This window comes from Mesoplodon bidens, assembly GCF_964165515.1.
Source record: "Mesoplodon bidens genome assembly, chromosome: 16".
Classification (NCBI taxonomy): domain Eukaryota; kingdom Metazoa; phylum Chordata; class Mammalia; order Artiodactyla; family Ziphiidae; genus Mesoplodon; species Mesoplodon bidens.
Window position 1 is genome coordinate 40,022,096 of NC_138173.1, and position 21,719 is coordinate 40,043,814.

Sequence of the window (21,719 nt, forward strand, 5' to 3'; positions counted from 1 at the left end):
TGGGAAATACTCAATACACGTTTACTATATTTATTGTCTTCTCTTTTAAAATACAATTTTCATGAACTAGCCATTTTATGAACACTTCACATTGCTTGAAGGCATCTGTAAACTTCGTGTGTGTGTTTTTCCAACTCTCAAAGCAGTTTCTTCGTACTGGTCTGATTCTCACAGGCAGAAAAGCTCAACATGTCTCTCGTCGCTTCACCGATCTTTCTCCAGAAAAGTGAAAGTGAAGAGAAAAGAAAATAGAGAAAAAAAGGAGCACGGAGGAGGAGAGAGAAAAAGGGGGGAGAGAGTGGGGGGCGGGTAAGGGAGTCAGAAAATGAAGGAATACTAGAGCACTGGAGCACAGACTGCGGACGCACAGACCCAGAGCAGCCACAGCGCGGAGCTGCTGGTGGCCACTGGTCGCCGGAGCTGCCAATCCGGGCGTAATCCTGTAGGAATTTCTCCCGGGTTTAGCTGGGAGTCACACTGCCGCCTCCCCTCCTCGAGACGCCCGGAGAAGCCCAGAGAAGCGGGCTCCGGAGGGAGGCTGGGAGCGGTAGGAGAAGAGGAGGAGGAGGAAGGGAGGAGGACCCTGCGAGGGAGGCGGCGGCGCGGGAGGAGGAGGGGCGCAGCCGCTGAGCCACTAGCTCCGCTCCGACGCGCTTCTCTCCAGATACTCCGGGAGCTCCAGCCGCGCGGATCAGGCGCTCCCACCGCCCTGTGCCCAAACTTCAGCTGCAGCTACATTCCAAGCCACCTAATTTATTCCTTAAAAATCAGAAACGGAGCCGCGACACGGGGAAGGAGTCCGCGGAGGAGTACAACAACAGCAGAGCAAGAAGAGCTCCAGAGAGCTGCCTCACCGGAGCAACAGCTAGGCATCGGTTGTGTAGGAACCAACAAGTGAGAAGGCGCCGCGTTCTCGGGGCGCAGCCGCAGGCGCAGCAGGAGGAAGCGAGAGCCCGGAGCCCGAGCTCCCGAGCCCGAGCCCGAGCCGCGGTCGCTGCGGCTGCTCTGCTCCGGTCCTTCTGCGCAGGCTGCGCCGGTCGCTGGGCGAGAGACTTCGTTTTTCCCTCGTTGCAAAGCGGCGGCTGGGAGCAGCCGGTCCCCGGGGAATATGCGGCGCGCTTGGATCCTGCTCACCTTGGGCTTGGTGGCCTGCGTGTCGGCGGAGTCGGTGAGTGGGCCAGGCTGGGGACGCGCGCGCCGTTTAGGGTGCAGAGACCGAGCAGAGTCCGCAGAGCCCGCGGGGAATCGGGGAGCGCCACCTGGGGGATGTCCCCCATTCCCAGACGTGCCCCTCGGCCCCCGGCGATCTGCTGGGACAAATGAGCTCGCTCCTCCACTCCTCTCCCCCTTCGCTTCCCGCAGAAAAGCGCCGCTCGCTGGAGTTGTCCCGAGGTCCCCCGGGATGAGGGCAAGAGTACTGCAGTTTTGTCGAACCGCAGAGGCCCCTGAAGTCACTCCCAACTTCTTTGCAGTCGGAGGGTCTGGAAGCGTGGCCGGGAAGGACCGATGGGGAAGGGTGGCCGGAGAGAGGAAGCCCGGATAGGGCTGCGAGGGAACTGGCCCCCTCCGCGCGCTCCCCGAGACCCGGAGACGCCCTGGAAACTTTGGGGTCCCTTCTCCTGCACACCATCCCCCCAAACCCCCACGCCAGCTTTCCTACTCGATTGAATGCAGGTTCTGGGGAGATGGGGCTCAGCTTTAAGAAACCCTTGAGTGTCCGGAGAGGAAAGTTTGCAAAAAGTTCTTTTGTTTGATGTTCCCCTGGCTGGGGCGAGGGAGCAGACACTACGTGGAAACGCTACCGGCGGAGGCGCAGTCCTCGGTCCCGCGGTGGGTGAGCGGAACGCGCCCGAAAATGCCGGCGTGAGGGCCTCTGGACTCCCGGTGGTGCGGCGACCCGTGCTTCCTGCGGGGCGGGGGGCAGCTCGCGGGGCCTTAGGGACAGGAGGGCATTTCAGTATGGATTGCACTCGAGTGCAGCAGCGGGGCGAGGCGGGGTACTGTGACACTGCGATCGGCCTCGGGTCGCCCGGCCGCTCGGAGACCGAGGCTTCCATCCCGCCATGCTTGCCCTCGTGGCACCCGGCGGGAGTACCCCGAGGCCCGGAGGAGTCTCTTCTCCGGCGGGGCCGGCTGCGGGCACCCAGCCTCCCTCCCCGGCCTCGGCCGTGGGAACTTGGTTTCTCCTCCTCTGGGTCGCGTTTTGGGGGGGTTGGAGCTTGCTTCCTTAAGACGCCCAATGAGCGCCCTCTAAAGAGAACTGCCTCCTGGGCTTTCACTTGTGCTTGGCGGCCCCTACCTGGGCGCCCTGAGCTTTGTCCGCGATCCCGTCTGCAGCCTCAGGGCGGTCCGGGGCCTCGGTTAGGGAGTGCAGCTGTTTCTGTCCCTTCCAGTTCCCCATGTCTCCTCCCTTTGCCACCGAATAACTTGTCCATTTCTAATAAACTGAACCGCCTCTTCGAAGACAAATAATGTCATCTTTAGAGGTGGTTTTGTGAGTTTCTCCCCCTCGCCTTTAGCGTGTTATTTCTCCCTTCTCCCCCCACCCCAGCCCGCTTTTTTGAGTTGATGCGATTTAGGATTGGGAAACCTCTTTGGCACTCAGCAGCAGATGGGCATTTTTCATCGGTGTGGGAACCTCTGTGTGTGCTAGCAGGTGCCCAAACGTTAGGCGAGATTGGAGAACAAGTAGGATTGTAAACTGAACACAGCAGATGAGAATTTGGGTGCTCCGGCTGTAGAACAGAACTCCGAAACGTATCAGCATTTCTCTTTGGCAAATGATCGTTTTATCCCTTGGGATTGGTAATCTGCCAGCCAGTTATGAACTTTGGCTCTTTGCACACCGAAAGGGAGAGATTCTCTGTTTATTTCAGAAAAACATTATTGCTCATCTTGTTGCAAAGCAGGGCAAAGGGAGAACTCCATCTAAAGATGTTCAGGAGAAGCCTGCCTGCCTAAAAAGCTGTGCAGGGTTATAAGGAGGTCCCTTTTTTGCTGAGTCCTGTTCATAAATTTGCTAGAAAGTGTTGATGTTTGGGGATTCTAGAGGAATAATGTTTCCTTGGAGTTTTGCATAAATCTGACAGTGCTTCTTTTTTTTTTTAACATCTTTATTGGAGTATAATTGCTTTACAATGGTGTGTTAGTTGCTGCTGTATAACAAAGTGAATCTGCTATATGTATACATATATCCCCGTATCGCCTCGCTCCTGCGCCTCTCTCCCACCCTCCCTATCCCACCCCTCTAAGTGGTCAAAAAGCACCGAGCTGATCTCCCTCTGACAGTGCTTCTTAAGGAAGCTTTTTGGCTGAACTATACCTGTCTTCTCTGGTGACACCTCTACCCCCAACTCTGTGCCTTTGGGGTTCTAATATTTCTTATTTCCAACCAGAATTGGGTGCTTTCCAATTGAGCCGTTTCACTGTGGTAGATACTGTTTTCAGTAATTGGAATATCATTCAAAAGGGTGGTTAGATATTTTTTAAATGTCAACTTGAAGACTGTAGCAGAGAGTCTTTGTTAAGCAGGGAATCAATTTTTTCTCAATAGAAGCTTTTTCAAGGCCCAGAACAGCCAATAGTCCATTTAAATTACTTTTCAGCCTCTGTTTCACATGTAGCAGCATAAACGTACGCGAAGTTGAAAGACTTCACTTTTCAACATTTAGTTATTAGAGTACATGATTTCCAGTACTTCTAATTTTAATTGGAAAACTGCAACTGTTTTCCGGGAGTTAGAAGTAGTGATCATCTAAGCGTAAAGCCTCTCATTTTCAAAAGGAAGAACATCTCCAGTTAGTGCATTCTTGAGTTTTATACTAAGTTCAAGGGGGTGAAAAAAGAGGTTCTCAGCAACCAAGGCTCAAAGCTGTCTGTGGAAAGGAACTGGTGGCCCTGCCTTTCTGGACGCTGGAGGCATCAGGGCGAGCCTGGTCATGGCGATGCATTTATACCTCCCACCGGCATGCGAGAGGAGAGACTGACAGAGTGTGGCAGTAGTGATATGCTGCTGCTTTTCTATCAATTTTTTACATGACTGTTTATCTTCAGAAATAATACATTGCAGACTGCCATAAACACGTAATTTGAACTGGAAGTATGCTTAAGAAAAGGAAGCGTTTTGAACTAGTGGAATTTTTTGCACACGCTTAGATGTGTGTAAATTAAAAGAAACTGCCAGATCATTTGGACCCATGCCTCACGTCTCCGTGTATTATGAAAGGCAGGCCTTGGAAAACTTGCATTTGAAGGAAAAATTAAATTGAAGCCATATAACCTTTTGCAGTTCTTTAGAAAAATGCATTTTGGCTGCTCCAGTAATGTGGCAGATCATACTTGCTAGGGAATCTTAGAGAAATCAGGGCTCTTTCTCTGTTAGTTGGATATTAGCAGGAGGTAGATGTCACTTGAGAAGGGAAGACCTTATTAAGATCAGGCTTGTGGAAGATGGGCATCCAGAGGAATTGGAGTACACCCTCCAACTCCTGCTTCTGGGACCCGGAACGTATAATTTTGATGGTGCTTGCCATTTGAGGAGCTGTGGAATATGCTTACACACAAGGCACCTTGAATAATCATTCGTTTGGAAGGGATTTCAAAAGATCATCTAGTTTTTTTCTTGGGTAGAACTAGTTCTCAAGTCTCCTAGAAGCCCCCAGAGACCTGACTGGCCAGTTTCAGGGGGCCCGGAGTCTCCTCAGGTTGGCAAAGCCTGAGGCTGACCAAGCCACACAGAGCCCGGCCAGCTCTGTCAATTCAGGTTTACAGGGAGTCCAGTGGCTTAACGCCACAGTGCTATCGGCACGTCAGCTGGCAGTGATCTTAGGTCATGTGAAGAATGTCATCTGAGTTTAGATTCTCACGAGATTGTCTCTCCTCCTTTGCCAAAGAAGCAAACCAAAAGATCTTGCCCATCGTTTTCTTCTTCCCAAGACAGAAGACCTGCTGTTCGTGCCACTGTCGAAGGTACATTCCGGTATTTCAAAACCACCTAATTCTTTCATGCACCAGAAGCCAAAATAAAGCTTTAGAGAAAAGCAAGAAGGAGTGAGGAAGAGCTTTCGCTGAAAACAAGCTACTCTTTTTCAGTCACCTCTGCCAGTACCATCATCTTAATTCTAGATTTGAATCAGATTTGAATCTTGAAGTCCGGTCCTTGACCCATTCATCTTTGTTGACTTTCGTGACCAGTTGGCCACTATATGCACCTATATGGTGTTCACTCCATGATATTTATTCAGCATCTATTGTACTAAGTGCTCAGGATAAAGGCGTAATCAAACCAGGCAGCCAGGAAGTGTTTCCCCTTCAGGTTTTTCTTTGTTGGCACCTTGCCAGCATGTGCCCCATGTCAACAGCCTTGCCATTGCCCTTCCTGGCCCAGATGCTCACCTGCTGTTTGATTTACCCTGTACCACTTGGATTGTGTTTCCTTGTTATCATGGTGCGGAGTCTAAATACCTCTGCCAGATTTATATGATGCTCCAGAATATCACTCCTTCCTAGTTAGTCCCACCCCCCCGCCCCCATCCCTCTCCATCACGTCTCCCCGCCCTCGCCCACTCATCTCACTTTTGTGAATGCTCGCTGGACATAGCCACCTCTTCAGTGTTTCTCCTTTTAAATTCTGTTGATTCAAATCCAAGCTCCAGACAGCCTTTCACGACTGATCTAGCCATTGTTTTTCTCTCTCTGTAAATAGTAAGGCAGACTGACAATCAGAATCACTGTAAGTATGTAAAAATAGAGATTTCAGGGCCTTCTAACAATCAGAAACCTAAAGGGGGTGGGGGGTTTGTATTTTTAGAAAGCATCTCAGATGATGCTAAAGAATTAGCCACATCTGGGAACCACTGGTCTAGTAACACACTTTACCCCTTCTACGTGCTATTTTGTGTTAGTCTTGGGGCTCCCAGGGGTAAGAAGCTTTGTGACCCTGAGGGACCAGTGTAGAGATAAAGGGTTTGGGTGGGGGAGATGTTGCTACTTTGCCACTTACTCCGTGTTAGGACTTGGACAAGATACTGACACTTTGAGTCACTTAAAAAAAATACATATGTGCGTGTGCATATAAATTGCACCTGAGAATGCCTTTATAACAGGATTGTTGTGAGGATAAAATGATGGAGCGTGGGAGTGGTACCTGAGGCACAGAAAGTAAGTGTTGTTTTTTTTCCTTCTTCTTTCTTGGGCTGTTTTCTTGACTATGAAATGAGAGAGCCATATATGATATTCTTGAGGGCCCTTAGCCCTCTGATGTTTTGGAGACTGGCACTGAGGGGAAGGTCCTTGTTTCCACACCTTTGACCCCTGTGGTAAACACCTGTTGATGCTCCATACTTAAGGGCAGGTGCCCATGGCTGGGGCAGTCAGGGTCAGCTGGTCCTGCTGAAGCTCTCCTTCGCTCTGGTCACTGAAGACAGTGTGGTCTGGGGTCAGCTGAATCTACCAGCTTGTGGGTGGACCTGGGTTAGTTTGCAAGTTTTGACTCTCGACCTCAGTTTCATCCACATTGTGGTGTTGAAGAATAAAAAGGCAAATCCAGTGCCTCCCATCAGTGTACATTCCTACTCCTTCCCGTGTCCATGTCCTTTGGCTGAGTTGAGATTCTAGCAGGTCGGAAGGAGAGAGTTACAGTGGCATCGCATGCTTAAGTGCCACTGGGTGTCTAGAATGAGGTGGCACGGGAGGTCAGGGAATGTTGGGCAGCTGTGAGTAGCAATAGGGAGAATTTTTATTTTTTAAGAGTAGAAATGCATGGAAGAATTTCTTCTCTTAGCAGTTTGAGATGTGGGTCCTGCTATTAAAAATCTCCATTGCATTTTGATGAGTCTGTTTCTAGGGCAACATTCGTTTTAACAATAAGGCTAGAGGGGTGATTGCCTCTGAGTAGGAAAGGACACTGTTGAAATAGACTGTGTACATCTGTTTTTCTTGGGTATCTCAAAGAATTGGTGGGACTAGGAGAAAGTCACTGGAGATTTCCCATTTGAATCAGCAGTGAGGCCAACTGGTACCCCAGTCGGTAATGTGAGAGTCAGGTCATGGTGTTGGACTCCAAGCTATAGAAAAATATTATTAAAGACAAGATATGTTTTCACATTTCTCTCCTCTGTTGTTGAATCTGTTCTGTGAAAAATGTCACAAAGATGCAGTAAAATGTGTCCTTTGCAAAGCATTTTGATGTTTTCTTATCTTTATACAGGTATATTAAATACAAATAGTACAGATGTTTAAGGAATATGTACAATAAATAGAGTTTAGTCTCATGGTAAGAATGACACATGGAGCAAGGTATACAAATACTAAAGGAAAAATTTTTTTTTAAAGTTCTTATCAAAAAAAGAGTAAGAGTTAAATATGTATTTTTGTACAATGTATTGTTAAATATAAAGATAGTGAAAATAAATGTACAGTATTGAAGGCAAAAGAGAGGCTTTGCACACATATAATTAACAATCTTAATCCCTGTGGGACCTCAGCTTTCCCAGCTACAAAATGATAAAGTGAACTAGAAGAACTTCTGTCTTTAATATTTATTTTTTTCTGTATGCTTCAGGGTATGATTGGAGCAATGTTAAGATTAACCTAATCAATAAGTAATTATTAAGCTCCTGCCAAATACTTACTATTTTATTACTGGAGCAAGGAATTTCTTCACATTACAGAAATGTAAAGCTACTGGTAAAATGCTGGTGGTAATCAGTTAACTTGAGCTAACTATTCATCATGTACTGGGATTATATACATTGCTCTGAATATTCATGATCTAATATCTAGTGTTTTCCCATATATTTCCTGATATAGGCCAGTGTAGCAGCAAGAGCAGTTGATGTGATGGAACTCACTTTCATTCTAGAAAGAAGACAACATGACTTGTTGATGTAATCTGGAGGGCTTTTGAAGCATAATCCACTGAGGGTCTCAGGTTTCTCATTTGGTTTCTGGCCTTGACCTTCATTTCCAGAGAGGGGCCTTTAACTGCCTTCCCTTTGGTTCCTTTCTATAGCACCAGAGCCCAGCGTCAGTGCTGTAGAGGCCATAGCAAGAGTCTAAATGAGAAGACAGTATGGTACAGTGGTTCAGAGCCTGGGCACTGGAGTTAAGACTTGCCTGGGTTAGAATCCACTTACTGTGTAAACTTGGGCAAGTTTCTAAACCTCTCTGTGCTCAGTTTTCTCATCTGTAAAATGGAATATCGTCCAATAGGTTCTTAGGATTACATGGGACAGAACACACTGGAGCTTTTAACACAGTGGCATCTTCACACTCAGTGTCACATGTTAGTTACTTATATTCTGTTTTCTGCTTCCCTAAAGAGTGGGGGCTTGACACTCTACGGGCTCATCTGATAAGCTTCAGCCCAGAGGGTGGCCTGGAAACTACATGATTGAGCCTGCATTTTCATAGCTGGGGTTCTTTCCCCGACTTGGGGAGGCCTAGCTCTACCTCGAGATATTGGGGACATTTTTGTGTAGATATACTGGGAGATACTGTGGGTTTGGTTCCAGACCACCACAAAAAAGCAAAGATTGCAATAAAGCGAATATCACAATAAAGTGAACCACATGAGTTTTTTGGTTTCCCAGTGCATAGAAAAGTATGCTTATACTATACTGTATTCTGTTAAGTGTAGTGTGTTGTGTCTAAAAAAATCAATGTACATTATCATAATTAAAAATTTTTTATTGCTAAAAATGCTAACCATCATCTGAGCCTTCAGCGAATTGTAATCTTTTTGCAGGCAGAGGGCCTTGCCTGGATGTTGATGGCTGCTGACTGATCAGGGTGGTGGTTACTGAAGGCTGGGGTGACTGTGGGAATTTCTTAAAATAAGACAACAGTAAAGTTTGCCGCATAGGTTGACTCTTCCTTTCACGGTTTCTCTGTAGTATTTGGTGCTGTATGATAATCTTACCCACAGTAGAACTTCTTTCAAAACTGGAGTCAAGGGCCTCCCTGGTGGCGCAGTGGTTGAGAGTCCGCCTGCCGATGCAGGGGATACGGGTTCGTGCCCCGGTCTGGGAGGATCCCATATGCCGTGGAGCGGCTGGGCCCGTGAGCCATGGCCGCTGAGCCTGCGCATCCGGAGCCTGTGCCCCGCAACGGGAGAGGCCACAACAGTGAGAGGCCCGCGTACCGCAAAAAAAAAAAAAAAAAAAAACTGGAGTCAATCCTGTCATACCCTGGTGCTGCCGTATCAACTTGGTTTATGTCATATTCTAAATCCTTTGTTGTCATTTCAATGATCTTCACCAGGAGTAGATTCCATCTCAAGAAACCCCTTTCTCTGCTCATCCATAAGAAGCAACTCCTCATCCATTCACGTTTTATCATGAGAGTGCAGCAATTCATTCATATCGTCAGGTTCCACTTCTAATTCTAGCTCTCTTGCTATTTCCACCACATCTGCAATTACTTCCTCCACTGAAGTCTTGAACCCCTCAAAGTCATCCCCTCAAAGGGTTGGAATCAACTTCTTCCAAACTCCTGTGAATGTTGATATTTTAACAAATGTTCTTAATGGCATCTAGAACGGTGAATCCATTCCAGAAGGTTTTCAATTTGCTTTGTCCAGATCTGTCAGAGGAATCACTGTCTATGGCCCTACGAAATGTGTTTTTTAAATAGTAAGACATGAAAGTTGAAGTGATCCATGGGCTGCAAAAAGGATGTTGTGCTTGTAGGCATGAAAACAGCATTGCTCTCCTTGTACATCTTCATCAGAGCTCTTGGGTGACCAGGTGCATTGTCAATGAACAGTAATATTTTGAAAGGAATCTTTTTTTTCTGAGCAGTAGGTCTCAACAGTGGGCTTAAGGTTACGTAAACCATGTTGTAAACAGATGTGCTGTCATCCAGGCTTTGTTATTCCATTTACAGAGCACAGGCAGAGTAGATTTAACATAATTCTTAAGGGCCATAGGATTTTCTGAATGGTAGATCAGCATTGGCTTCAGCTTTAAGTCACCAGCTGCATTAACCCCTAACAAGGGAGTCAGCCTATCCTTTGAAATTTTGAAACCAGGCATTGACTTCTCTGTAGCTGTGAGAGTCCTAGATGGCATCTTCTTCCAATAGAAGGCTGTTTCATCTACATGGAAAATCTGTTGTTTAGTGTAGCCACCTTCATGAATTATCTTAGTTAGATCTTCTGGATAACTTGCTGCAGCTTCTACATCAGCACTTGCTGCTTCACCTTGTACTTTTACGTTACAGAGACGGCTTCTTTTCTTTTTTTTTTTTGGCGGTACGCGGGCCTCTCCCTGCTGTGGCCTCTCCCGTTGCGGAGCACAGGCTCCGGACGCACAGGCCCAGCAGCCATGGCTCACGGGCCCAGCCGCTCCGTGGCACGCGGGATCCTCCCGGACCGGGGCACGAACCTGCGTCCCCTGCACCGGCAGGCGAACTCTCAACCACTGTGCCACCAGGGAAGCCCCGGCTTCTTTTCTTAAACCTCATGAACCAATCTCTGCTAGCTTCAAACTTTTCTTCTGCGGCTTCCTCACCTTTCTCAGCCTTCATAGACTTGAAGAGAGTCAGGGCCTTGTTCTGGATTAAGCTTTGGCTTAAGGGAATGTTGTGTCTGGTTTGGCCTTCTAACCAGACCATTAAACTTTCTCCATATCAGCAATAAGCCTGTTTTGCTTTGTTATCATTTGTGTGTTCACCTGAGTAGCACTTTCATTTCCTTTAAGAACTTTTTCTTTGCTTTCACAACTTGGCTAACTGTTTGGCGCAAGAGGCCTAGCTTTCGACCTCTCTCCGCCTTTGAGATGCCTTTCTCACTAAGCTTAATCATGTCTAGCCTTTGGTTTAAAGTGAGAGACTCTTTCTTTCACTTGAACATGTAGAGGCCACTGTAGGGTTATTAATTGGCCTAATTTCTATATTGTTGTATCTCAGGGAATAGGGGGCCCCGAGGAGAGGGAGAGAGATAGGGAACTGATCCGTGGAGCAGTCAGAATACATCCAACAGTTATTAAGTTTGTTGTTTTATATGGCCGAAGTTCGTCCCCAAAACAATTACAACAGTAACATCAAAGAACACTGATCACAGATCACCATAACAAATATATTAATAATGAAAAAGTTTGAATATTGTGAGAATTACCAAAATGTGACACAGAGACACGAAGTGAGCAAAAGCTGGTGGAAAAGTGGCGCCGATAGACTTGCGAGACGCAGGGTTGCTGCAAACCTTTAATTTTTGAAAAATGCTGTATCTTTGAAGCACAATAAAACAAAGTATGCCTGTACTCACCCTTTTCTCTAAATGTGGGTGATGTGAGAGAATATGTCATCGATTATTTCTGGCCCATGAACAGTTTCTCCAGTAATTTTATCTCTACAGATCTCTCCAGAGGAAATAATCGTAGCTGGGTAAATGTATTTATTGAAGCCTTACTTATAATAGTTTAAAAAAATGGAAACAACCTACGTGTATAATACTAGAGGAATGGTTAAATAAAAGATTCTAAATTATACATTAATTATCATACAACCATTAAAAATGTATTGGAAGAATGTTTATAACTTGGAAACTTTTTATAATAGAAAAAAAAGTCAGATATAAAACTATGTATAGACAACATTGTAAATCAACTATACTTTAATAAAAAACTATGTATAGTAAAACCCTGGTTATATTAAATAAATTTAAATATATCTACACATATATGTATATACTATGTATTTATGTATCCACAAACCTGTGCGTTGATGAAATTACATAGAACTAAATACACACAGATGCAAACACAAATGAGTACAGGTAAAACTGGGGAAATCTGAATAAGATTGGTCAATTGTATCAATGTCAGTATCCTTGTTTTTATATTTATAAAATGTTACCATTGGGGTAAACTGAGTAAAGGGTACAAGAGAAGTCTCTGTTATTTCTTACAACTGCATGTGAATGTACAATTATCTCAACAAAAAATTCCCTTTAAAAAAAATGGCACCAGGGGACTTCCCTAGCAGTCCAGTGGTTGAGACTTCGCCTTCCAATGCAGGGGGTGCGGGTTCGATCCCTGGTCAGGGAGCTAAGATCCCACATGCCTCACGGCCAAAAAAGCCAAAACATAAAACAGAAACAATATTGTAACAAAAATTCAATAAAGGCTTTAAAAAAAATGGTCTACATCAAAAAAAAAAAAAAGAAAAAAAACTTTAAAAAGTGGCGCCAGACCTAGATGGTTTTACAAATAAGTTTTGCTGATCCTTCAAGGAACAGACACTTGTTCCAAAGCTTAGAGAATGACAGAAGATTTCATGAGGTTGGCATTATTCTGTGTCAAAACCAGACAAGGAAAGCACAAGAAAACAAATCTTTAGGCCAGCTTCACTTGTGATCATAGATGCCAACTTTTTATTTTATTTATTTTTAAAACATCTTTATTGGAGTGTAATTGCTTTACAATGGTGTGTTAGTTTCTGCTTCATAACAAAGTGAATCAGCTATACATATACATATATCCCCATATCTCCTCCCCCTTGCATCTCCCTCCCACCCTCCCTATCCCACAATTTTAAATAGAATGTTATCAAACCGAGTACAGCAGCTTATTAAAAGAATAATGATGAGTTCAAGTTGGGTTTATCCAAAGAATGCTTCAGCCTCAGAAAGCAATGCAGTTATTAACAGTTTAAGGGAGATAACAGTATGGTCATCTCAACAGATTCAGAAAAGCATCTGATAAAAATTTACAAAAATGTTAATATAAAGGTCTAATATCTGGTTAACTGAAGGCTTACTGTATTAGGGTTAGTACATCTGTGCTGAAGACTCAATATATTTGACATGTTTAGGAACCAAAAAGCCACTGTGTACTGAGTTGTTAGGCAACAGTCTCTGCATGGATGACAGGTGCGTGACAGTGCAGTAAATTATGGGTCATAACATATATAGATCCTAATTCACATGAAGTCGTAGTTCTAGTGTTGTCATGTTTCACTTGTGTGCCCTCCCAAATTAAGATAACACAGGAGATGATATTGAAGGGTATGATGATGAGTCAGGTATGCTGTAGTTCAGTTTCTGGTATTACCACCTAAAAGCCACATGACCTTGGGGAAGTTTCTTATCATCTCTGAGCTCATTTTTCTCAGTGTAAAATTGGGAATTATAATATTTTGCTTTTGGGTTAATTTTGAAGATTAGCCTCAATAATGACTGAAAACTTCTAACAAAAAACCCGACCCAAAGTAGGTGTTATAAACTCATTTGATCCTCTTTCCTTTCAGCTTTAAGTTTCGTGATTCCCGAGTATATTATATATGCACAAATATGTATGCATGTTTCTTGTTTCTTGCTTGCATTCTGACCCTTGGCACCAAGGGACATATGTTTTCACACATTTATGACCAGTTTATTTTTCACCAAGCAAGGTGTGATGCTGAATTATATTTTTTCTTTCCTGCATCATCCGTTTCCTGGATTACATTCAAGTAAAGCTCAAAATAGACTTGCATACAGGTTGGAAATTTAGTTGAGATTTGAAAAATCTAACATAATACTTGGGATTATAATTATAAAATGCTTAAAGGAGGTCCTATAAACACTGATTTATCTGTTAGGTTTACTAATGAATTAAAATCTTAATTTCATTTATGTCTCACCTCTGAACTCATTTAGATAAGAGTGCAGGGTATTTTGGTTTGAGTATTTTGTTTATTTTTGAGTTGATTAGATTTTGTAATTGTTTTGATTAGTTATTGGATGAAGTTTCTTATTTGGTAAGTCAGTTAATAATTAACTCATGTTATTGCACATCGAACAAGGGCAAAGCTCTTGCTTGTCTTGCAGGTTAAAAAGAAATGACATGATACCTACCTTCAAGCAACTATTATCTACCTTTTGATTGTTTAGGATAGTTGCACCTGGGTTGAGCCATATTTAACACATGCATTCTTTGTAAACTATGGATCTGTTTGTTTTTGTCTGAATCTAGTTAGACATATCTAGCAATCAAAACTGCTTAAGAACTACAGTTGAGAAGGATAAGAAAAACCCCTTGTAGAAGAGAAGTTACTGCTTTCCTAGAAAGAAGCCTTCCCTGAAGTGGCACAGTGTGCTAGAGAAAAACCAGAATTAGACACTGGATTTTCATACTTTTTAGTTTTCCTCCACCTGCTCTGCAAGCAAAGACTTCCGAATATTAAAATGTACAAAAGATTCAAAGAGCAAGAAATTGTTTAGAACCTGAATAGGCTATTGATATTTATATCAGGCAAGAAAGAAATCTTACATTTCATCCAGTTTAATTCTCCATACTTTATAAGCTTTGGACTCTTAAAGGGGAGAGCTAGACCTTATACTATGTGTTCAGTTGATCAGATAGTCTTAACTGATGAATGAAAGAGGTATACAAGTGTTGGGATGATTTTCACTGTGTTCTTTTGGATTCTGCCTTTTCATTATGTAACCATGGGTTTTGGAGCTAGAATTGACTTGTCCAAGATCACATAGTTAGTTAATGGTGGAATTATAAGTTGGGCCCAGGCTATCTGATTTGCTGCTGTTTTCTTCTTACCATAACACATTCCCTTTGGGGCTCATTCCTCTCCCTTATTCCCTACACTAATGATTAGCACCTAATACACTTACTTCTGCCACATGTTTGATAAATAAATGAAATTCCAAGTGGAACATACATTATATGTTATATCTCTGCATCAGTGTGTTTTGTGCAAAATGAATAAAGTGATGTTGAGATAATTTCAGAATTTCCAACAAAAAATGTGCTCCTGCTAACTTCTTTATTGTCTGTGAAGCTTTTGGCTGATTAGGGGAGCAGGGCTGGGAGCACTAGGATCTGGAAGACCCAGAGAGAGAGAGACTGAAGTCAAGTTGATTTGTAAATCTTGGGAAGATTGTGGAGACTTGCAGGCAGAAAAGGAGATAAAAACTTCATGGAGATAAGAATCAAAACTGGAAGCAAAATCCTCATGAATTACTACCACATTTTATGTAGGTAGCAAACTGCTGTTGTAGGTTGAGGGGAGAAGAACATTCTTTGGATTTTTATACTAAAATTATGTCAGAGCCTTCAGGGAAAAATGTCTGTGGAACTGAGGGCCCAGGTAGAAGCACTTTTTGCCAGCACTGGATGATCTTCTAACATTTTTCTCTTGAGTACTGATGTAAATCTTAGTGTAATAACATGAATATATTTGAGTCCTAGTTTTTCAGAAAATAAGTCTGTGGGATGATATTTTTAAGAATTGAATTTTGTTAAAAGACAATAACATGAGAAATTACTACAGTGATCTCCTACTGTGTGCTTAGAACTGTGGTAGGCATTTCCCATTTATTGCCTATAATTGTCTCACAACTGCTAGGCGGTATTACTTACCATGACTGTATTTTAGATGACAGAGCAGAAGTCAGATCCTCAGTTTTTCTAGCTTTAAATAGCCCTGGCTTGATACTGTAATCTTTCAAGAGAGCAGTGAGAGTGTTTAAATGTATAATCACTTTTTAAAGCAGTCTGATGGGTGCAGCCCCCATTAGTGATGGGTCAGACCCTTCATTTGCATGGTTGGGCTAATATTCTAGGTCACACATTTCCTGATTCCTTTACCAACATTTAGCACCTTACCTCAAAGGCTTCTCTCCACAAGCTTCTGTCTGTGGAGAGAATGGGAGAACTGAGTGTAGAATAAATAGGAATCTCTTTAAATACCAGATCTGCTGGTGTCTGGCTGTAGGGCTTTCAGCAGGTTACTTAGTCTCTCTGGGCCTCAGTTTTCTCATCTGTGAAAAGAAGGTGAGTCACAGTAGCAGCTCATCGAGATGCTATGAGGATTAGAGTTCCTGCACGTCAAGCATTTAGGAGAGTGCCTGGTGTAGAATAGTCACTAGTCTCCTGTTGACGCTAATTGAAATGGATGGCTAATTAGGTGTGCTGATCAAAGAAGAAAGCATCCTCTTTTGAGGTTTTGAAACTGAGACAGAGAAGAATGATGGTGCCACTGACCAGATGGGAAAGACAAAAGCAGAGGCTGAATTTTTTTCTTTTCTATTTTTTTTTTTGTGGCTGTTGTTTTTTGGTGAAAAAAGGTGGTGTTTTGCCTCTTCAGCTCTTGTTCTCATCTGGAGAGTGAAGAGCAGGTTCTAGGTCAGTAGTTCTCAGCTTTTCCTGCACATTAAACTCATTCAGGGAGCTTTTCAAAGCTCTCTGTACCTGAGCCCCACCCAGAACCAATTAAACCAGAATCTCTGGGGACGGGGCCCAGCCAGCTGGAAAGCTCCCCAGGTGATTCTAACCTCTAGAAGATTTGAGAAGAGAACTGTTTTGGATGCTTTCGTGGTCTCCTCCAGCTCCAGAGGAAGTCGGGCACTCAAGATTTTGTCTTCTTAAACCATGCTCACCACTGCCTGTGACCCAGCCACGTGGAATACAGTGGCTTCCCCGCACAGTTCTGCTGCCTGGCACAGTCAAAGCTGTGTAGAACTGGGAAGTGCTCGCTCCGTCTGAGCTTTTTCCTCTTCTACCCTTCTCTTCAACATCTCTTTCTCTTGGGTTATACTCTTCTGATAATTATGTTGGTGGATTAGGATGCCATTTGAGAGGTCTTTAGACAGAAGATTATACATGTATAAGTGAAAGTTATCTAAGGATGTCTTTAAAAATTTGAAATATTTCCCTTGCCTTTTGAAAACTCTCCTTGGTGGAACAAAGAATGCCTGTCCTCTTGGCCTGGTTGCAGAAAAGCATGTTTGGTCAGCTTATTAGATTTGCCTGAGTTCACGCTTTGAGCAGAGAGATGGTGTGTTTTACTGATTGAAAATGTATTCTAGGGCTTGTCTGAATGTACTGGTCATGTATAAGCCGAGCACACGTGTCTTAATGATGGCCCTCTTATTGTAACTGCACTTCAGCTACTTGAACCTGGTTCAACTCGAATTAATTCCATGGAAATAGACTGTTTCCAGTTGGAGTTGGGAAGAGAGAGTGCTTTAGGCTGTCCTGTGAATAAGACATCTGAGTTGTCTTTAGTTCTTTCTTAAGTAAAAAAGCAGCAGCCCATTATCTAATCTATTCATAGTTTACTTTGTTCAGATATCTAATTTGGGAGCATGTTTGCCCTCACTCAACTCTGAACACAATTTTCCATCCCTTGAATAAAAGAGGATCTCTTTAATTGACTCGGGAAAAAACCTTGTTTAAGAATTCTGGAGTTCTCAAAGCTTTTAAAAACAGCTCTGCAGGATGACATTAAAATGCTGACCCTTTAGAAACTACCACTCAACATGTATCTGTCCTACAATACAGATGGAAGAAGTATTATTCTGAGCAAGCTGTTAAAGTGAGCCATTTGCTGTGATTCATAGGCTTTTAAACCCAATGAGTCTGTAATATCCAGAAGAAAAGTTATCATTACTGTTTATTATTTTGGTGACAATAGGGTTAAATCTGTCTATACAAAGTATTAAGCGTGCACAGAGACTAGTCTTAGAAATCAAGGAAGTGGAAATGTGAATTCTACTCCCCTCCCCCAGTGTATCCCCTGATAGATGTTCCGGAGCATTAATAGAATAAAATTGGCAGATAAAGGCATTTGTTCTCAGTGGAAATTGAGGTCTGTTGCAGGAGTCATTAACTCTAGCTTTTGACGAGCGTTTCTTAAAGTGTGGATGGATCGCGGCATCTTTATCACTTAGGATCTTGTTAGAAATGTGGGTTCTGGGCCCATACTCCAGTCCAACCAAATCAGAAATCTGGGGGTGGGGCCCAGCAATCTGAGTTTTTAAAAGCCCTTCGGGTGATTTTTGTGGCTTGCTAGAATTTGAGAACTACAGAGAAGTGGTTCTCATCCCTGATGGTACAGGCACCACTAAAGGAGGGCCCCTAGGGGTGGGGCTCAGATATCAGTGTTTTTTTTTTTTTTTAAAGCTGCCTTGGTGATTCTACTGTGCAGGCAGGCTTGCAGACCACTGCTTTAGGGCGCTACTACTCAAAATGTGGGCACTGGACCAGCAGCCTGAGCATCACCTTGGGAGCTCATTAGAAATATAGAATCCCAGGGCTTTCCTGGTGGCGCAGTGGTTGGGAGTCCGCCTGCCGATGCAGGGGACACGGGTTCGTGCCCCGGTCCGGGAAGATCCCACATGCCGCTGAGCGGCTGGGCCCGTGAGCCATGACCGCTGAGCCTGCGCGTCCGGAGCCTGTGCTCCACAATGGGAGAGGCCACAACAGTGAGAGGCCCGCATACCGCAAAAAAAAAAAAAAAAAGGAAAGGAAGAAAGAAATATAGAATCCCAAACCCCATCTGAGACTGCTGACTTCTAATTTGCATTTTAACAAGACTCTCAGTGACTCACAGCCACATTATAGTTGGTCAAACACTACTTTATAGAAATAGTGAGTTTCCTTTAAAGAAGTCAGTCCCTAGGATGCCCTTAATTTACAATTTTGAGGGGAGGCAGAATAGCTGCTTTGGCTTCTGTCTGGTGTCAACTCAGGGAAGCAGGCACTGATGAGGAAGCAAGGGATGGCTCGAGAGCTACTGCTTAGGAGATCCTGGGACCGTGAGGTGTAACAGTAGCCCATAAGCCATCATCATTTAAGCAGTTAAGACACTCCCCGGTGCAAGTAACAAAACTCCCAACTCAGATTGGCATAAGAAATAAAAAGAAACTTTTTGGCTAAGATAATGGAGAAGTCCAGGAGTAGTTTTGTCTTCAGTCTGGGCTGCATCAAGAGGCTTAAGTATCAGGTCTTGGGTTTTACATGTCTTTCAGTGCAACTTTCCTTTCTTAGGTTTACTCCCAGGACTTCTACTAATTAAGGTAACAGCTCAGCTGTTGTTAAAAAGAGATTTCCCCAAATATAGTGGCTTAAAATAGCTGTTTTATTTCCCTTTGTCATAACAGTCCAAAGACAGAGCTGGTGGGATGGTTTTACCATGTTCCCATGCAGCTCTTATCTGTGGCTCCAAGGTGGCTGCTTCATCCTTCCCGTCTCCCAGCCAGGAGGAAGAGTCAAAGGGTGGACATGCACATTCCTCTTTAGGCCACAGCCTGGAAGTGTAGCGTCACTTCCACTTACATCCCATTGGTCAGAGTATAGTCATGGCTACACAAAATGCAGTGCAGGTTGGGAAATGTCTCTACGTGGGCAGCCACATGCCTAGTAAGAATCTGGAGAGGTCGTATTACTAAAGAAGGGACGATTTTGGATATTGATGACAACCAGGAGAAACCACTCCCCTTGTGGTGGCAAGATGGGGTATGGCAACTTCAGGTTAGCACACAGCCTGTCTTCTCAGCAGTTGTAGAAAGAGCTTCTCTTTCCCAATTATTCTAGTAAGAATACGAAAATAGCTTGTCATTAACTTTTTTTTTAATATAAATTTATTTATTTATTTATTTATTTGGCTGTGTTGGGTCTTTGTTGTTGCTGTGCGTGGGCTTTCTCTAGCTGCAGCGAGCGGGGGCTTCTCTTTGTTGCGGTGCGCGGGCTTCTCATGGCGGTGGCTTCTCTTGTTGCAGAGCACGGGCTCTAGAGCACAGGCTCAGTAGTTGTGGCACATGGGCTTAGTTGCTCTGTGGCATGTGGGATCTTCCTGGATCAGGGCTCGAACCTGTGTCCCCTGCACTGGCAGGCAGATTCTTAACCACTGTGCCACCAGGGAAGTCCCATCATTGACTTTTTTGTGTGTGTGGTACGTGGGCCTCTCACTACTGTGGCCTCTCCCGTTGCGGAGCACAGGCTCCGGACGCACAGGCTCAGCAGCCATGGCTCACGGGCCCAGCTGCTCCGTGGCATGTGGGATCTTCCTGGGCCGGGGCACAAACCCGTGTCCCCTGCATCGGCAGGAGGACTCTCAACCACTGCGCCACCAGGGAAGCCCCCCATCATTGACTCTTGATTGGCTTGACCTGACTGCCTCTGGCCTGGGTCATATGCATCATCCCTGGAACTACAAGTGGAGGAAGAGCCTGAATCCCCTTGGACCGTGATAGGAAAGGATTGGCTCCCCAGATAAAAGTGGAGTGACTATTACCTGAGGGAGGAGAATGAATGCTGTCAAAATGGGACACCTTTTTTTCCCCTTCACCTGTGCTCTGGCTCTTACTACAGTAACTTCTCTCTCCTCTTTCAAGCCTGACCTTCACCTTACCTGATTTTGCCAGGGTAAGATATTTGACACACACAACAGTTTGCCTTGGGGCTTACACTCCTGATGACCATATCTTGGAAGTAGGTTCATATCTTGGAAGGGGGGTCATATCTTGGAAGGGGGGGTCATAACTTGGAAGTGGAGGTTGTAACTTGGATGTGGGTTCAGGCATTGCCCTTTGTCCAGGTAAAAACTCCAGTATCCATCTATTTAGTGACAAATTAAATAGCAGGCATAGTATACAGTGAGCTTACTCTTTTAACTGGCATTTGGACCTAGACAAGAAAGGGAAGTGGAGAACTTGGGGATGCTAAAGCCAGGGGTGGAGGAGTATTTACTGTCAACTTAGTTGTGTATGGAATATTTGAAGATTATTGGCACATTAGATAAAAGGCATTTAAAAACAAATATTTTGATGAGTTTAATAAACATAGGAGACTGCAGCAATGTACTTTTGATGTCTTATTTTAATGATTGGTAAGTATTGATAAAGGAAAAGATAAATTTGTTTATCTTTGACTGATTGGTAAACTTTTTTTTAAATATTCTAAATGAAATGGTTTGCATCTTTAACTGCAAAGGACTGTATAAATAGAGGCCATCATCAAACAGTGATGAGTATTATAAAAATGATGAATTGTGCTGTGTTTACCTCTCATTCTCAAGGTTTTGTTTCCTTTAATATATATATATATATATATATATATATTTTTTTTAATAACTTACTCATTGTATAGAAGATTTGAGGTGATTTCCAAGACTGCAGACTTTTCCACAAACTTTAGAAGAAATGATATGTGGTTGAATTATATGAAACAGGAGCACTTTAAAAGAATACCATGTTAAAAAAAGTTGTAACCGTTAAATGATAGAAAAATAATGCATAATATTCAAAATGACATGGTATTTTCAAGCCTCTCAACTGAATGCTTATTGCTTATTGCATTATTGTCCTTTTTAATAAAAATGTGGATTGCAGGCACATCTGATGTAAATGAATTAAAATTTCATTTGCCCAGAACTTTGTGTATTGTGTTAATAAGATTTACCCAAAACACTATTGTTGGTTTAATAAATATTAAGAGACACCTCCTAGTGTTTGTCATTTTTCTCCCTGGGCATTAACTACTCTTGTGAGTCTTTACCAGACTGCTTGTGTTGTTTTGTGCCTTGAGGTATAAATAGAGACAGAAAACCTAGAAGATTCAAACAAGTTCCATACCGTAAACTATTCGCAGATGTGTTTAGTATTCATTCAGGAAATCCTTTTAATCTATTTCATATAAAACTACTTTCTTTTAGCATCTACATGTGCAAGAGCTTGTATTTATTTCACTGGAAATTTAAAAAACAATAATAAAAACATTTTCTGGAAAGCATCATCATCTAACAAGCACTAGGAAGATATAATGTGATGACTTACATCTGACCCTTTGCCTTCTTGGATCTTATATTCTTTTGGACAATTAAGAATGAAAGGGGTGGTAGCTTCCAAAGAGACAGATTTTGATTGAATAAAAGGAAGCCCTTTCTAAAAGGCAGGCAGGGATGGAATAGACCACTTCAGAAGTAGTGAGGGCCCCAGG

At 43.5% G+C, this 21,719-nt stretch overlaps 1 protein-coding gene across 1 annotated transcript in view; it reads left to right on the forward strand.

Moving 5' to 3' along the window:
• Window positions 1–590: 590 nt before the first annotated feature.
• Window positions 591–21,719, forward strand: part of SDC2 (syndecan 2) — a 113,119-nt gene continuing 91,990 nt past the window's right edge. The window contains exon 1 of the mRNA XM_081258672.1: window positions 591–1,168. Coding sequence (XP_081114798.1) covers window positions 1,109–1,168 — 60 coding nt within the window. The 5' untranslated portion in view covers window positions 591–1,108. The remainder of the gene's footprint in view (window positions 1,169–21,719) is intronic.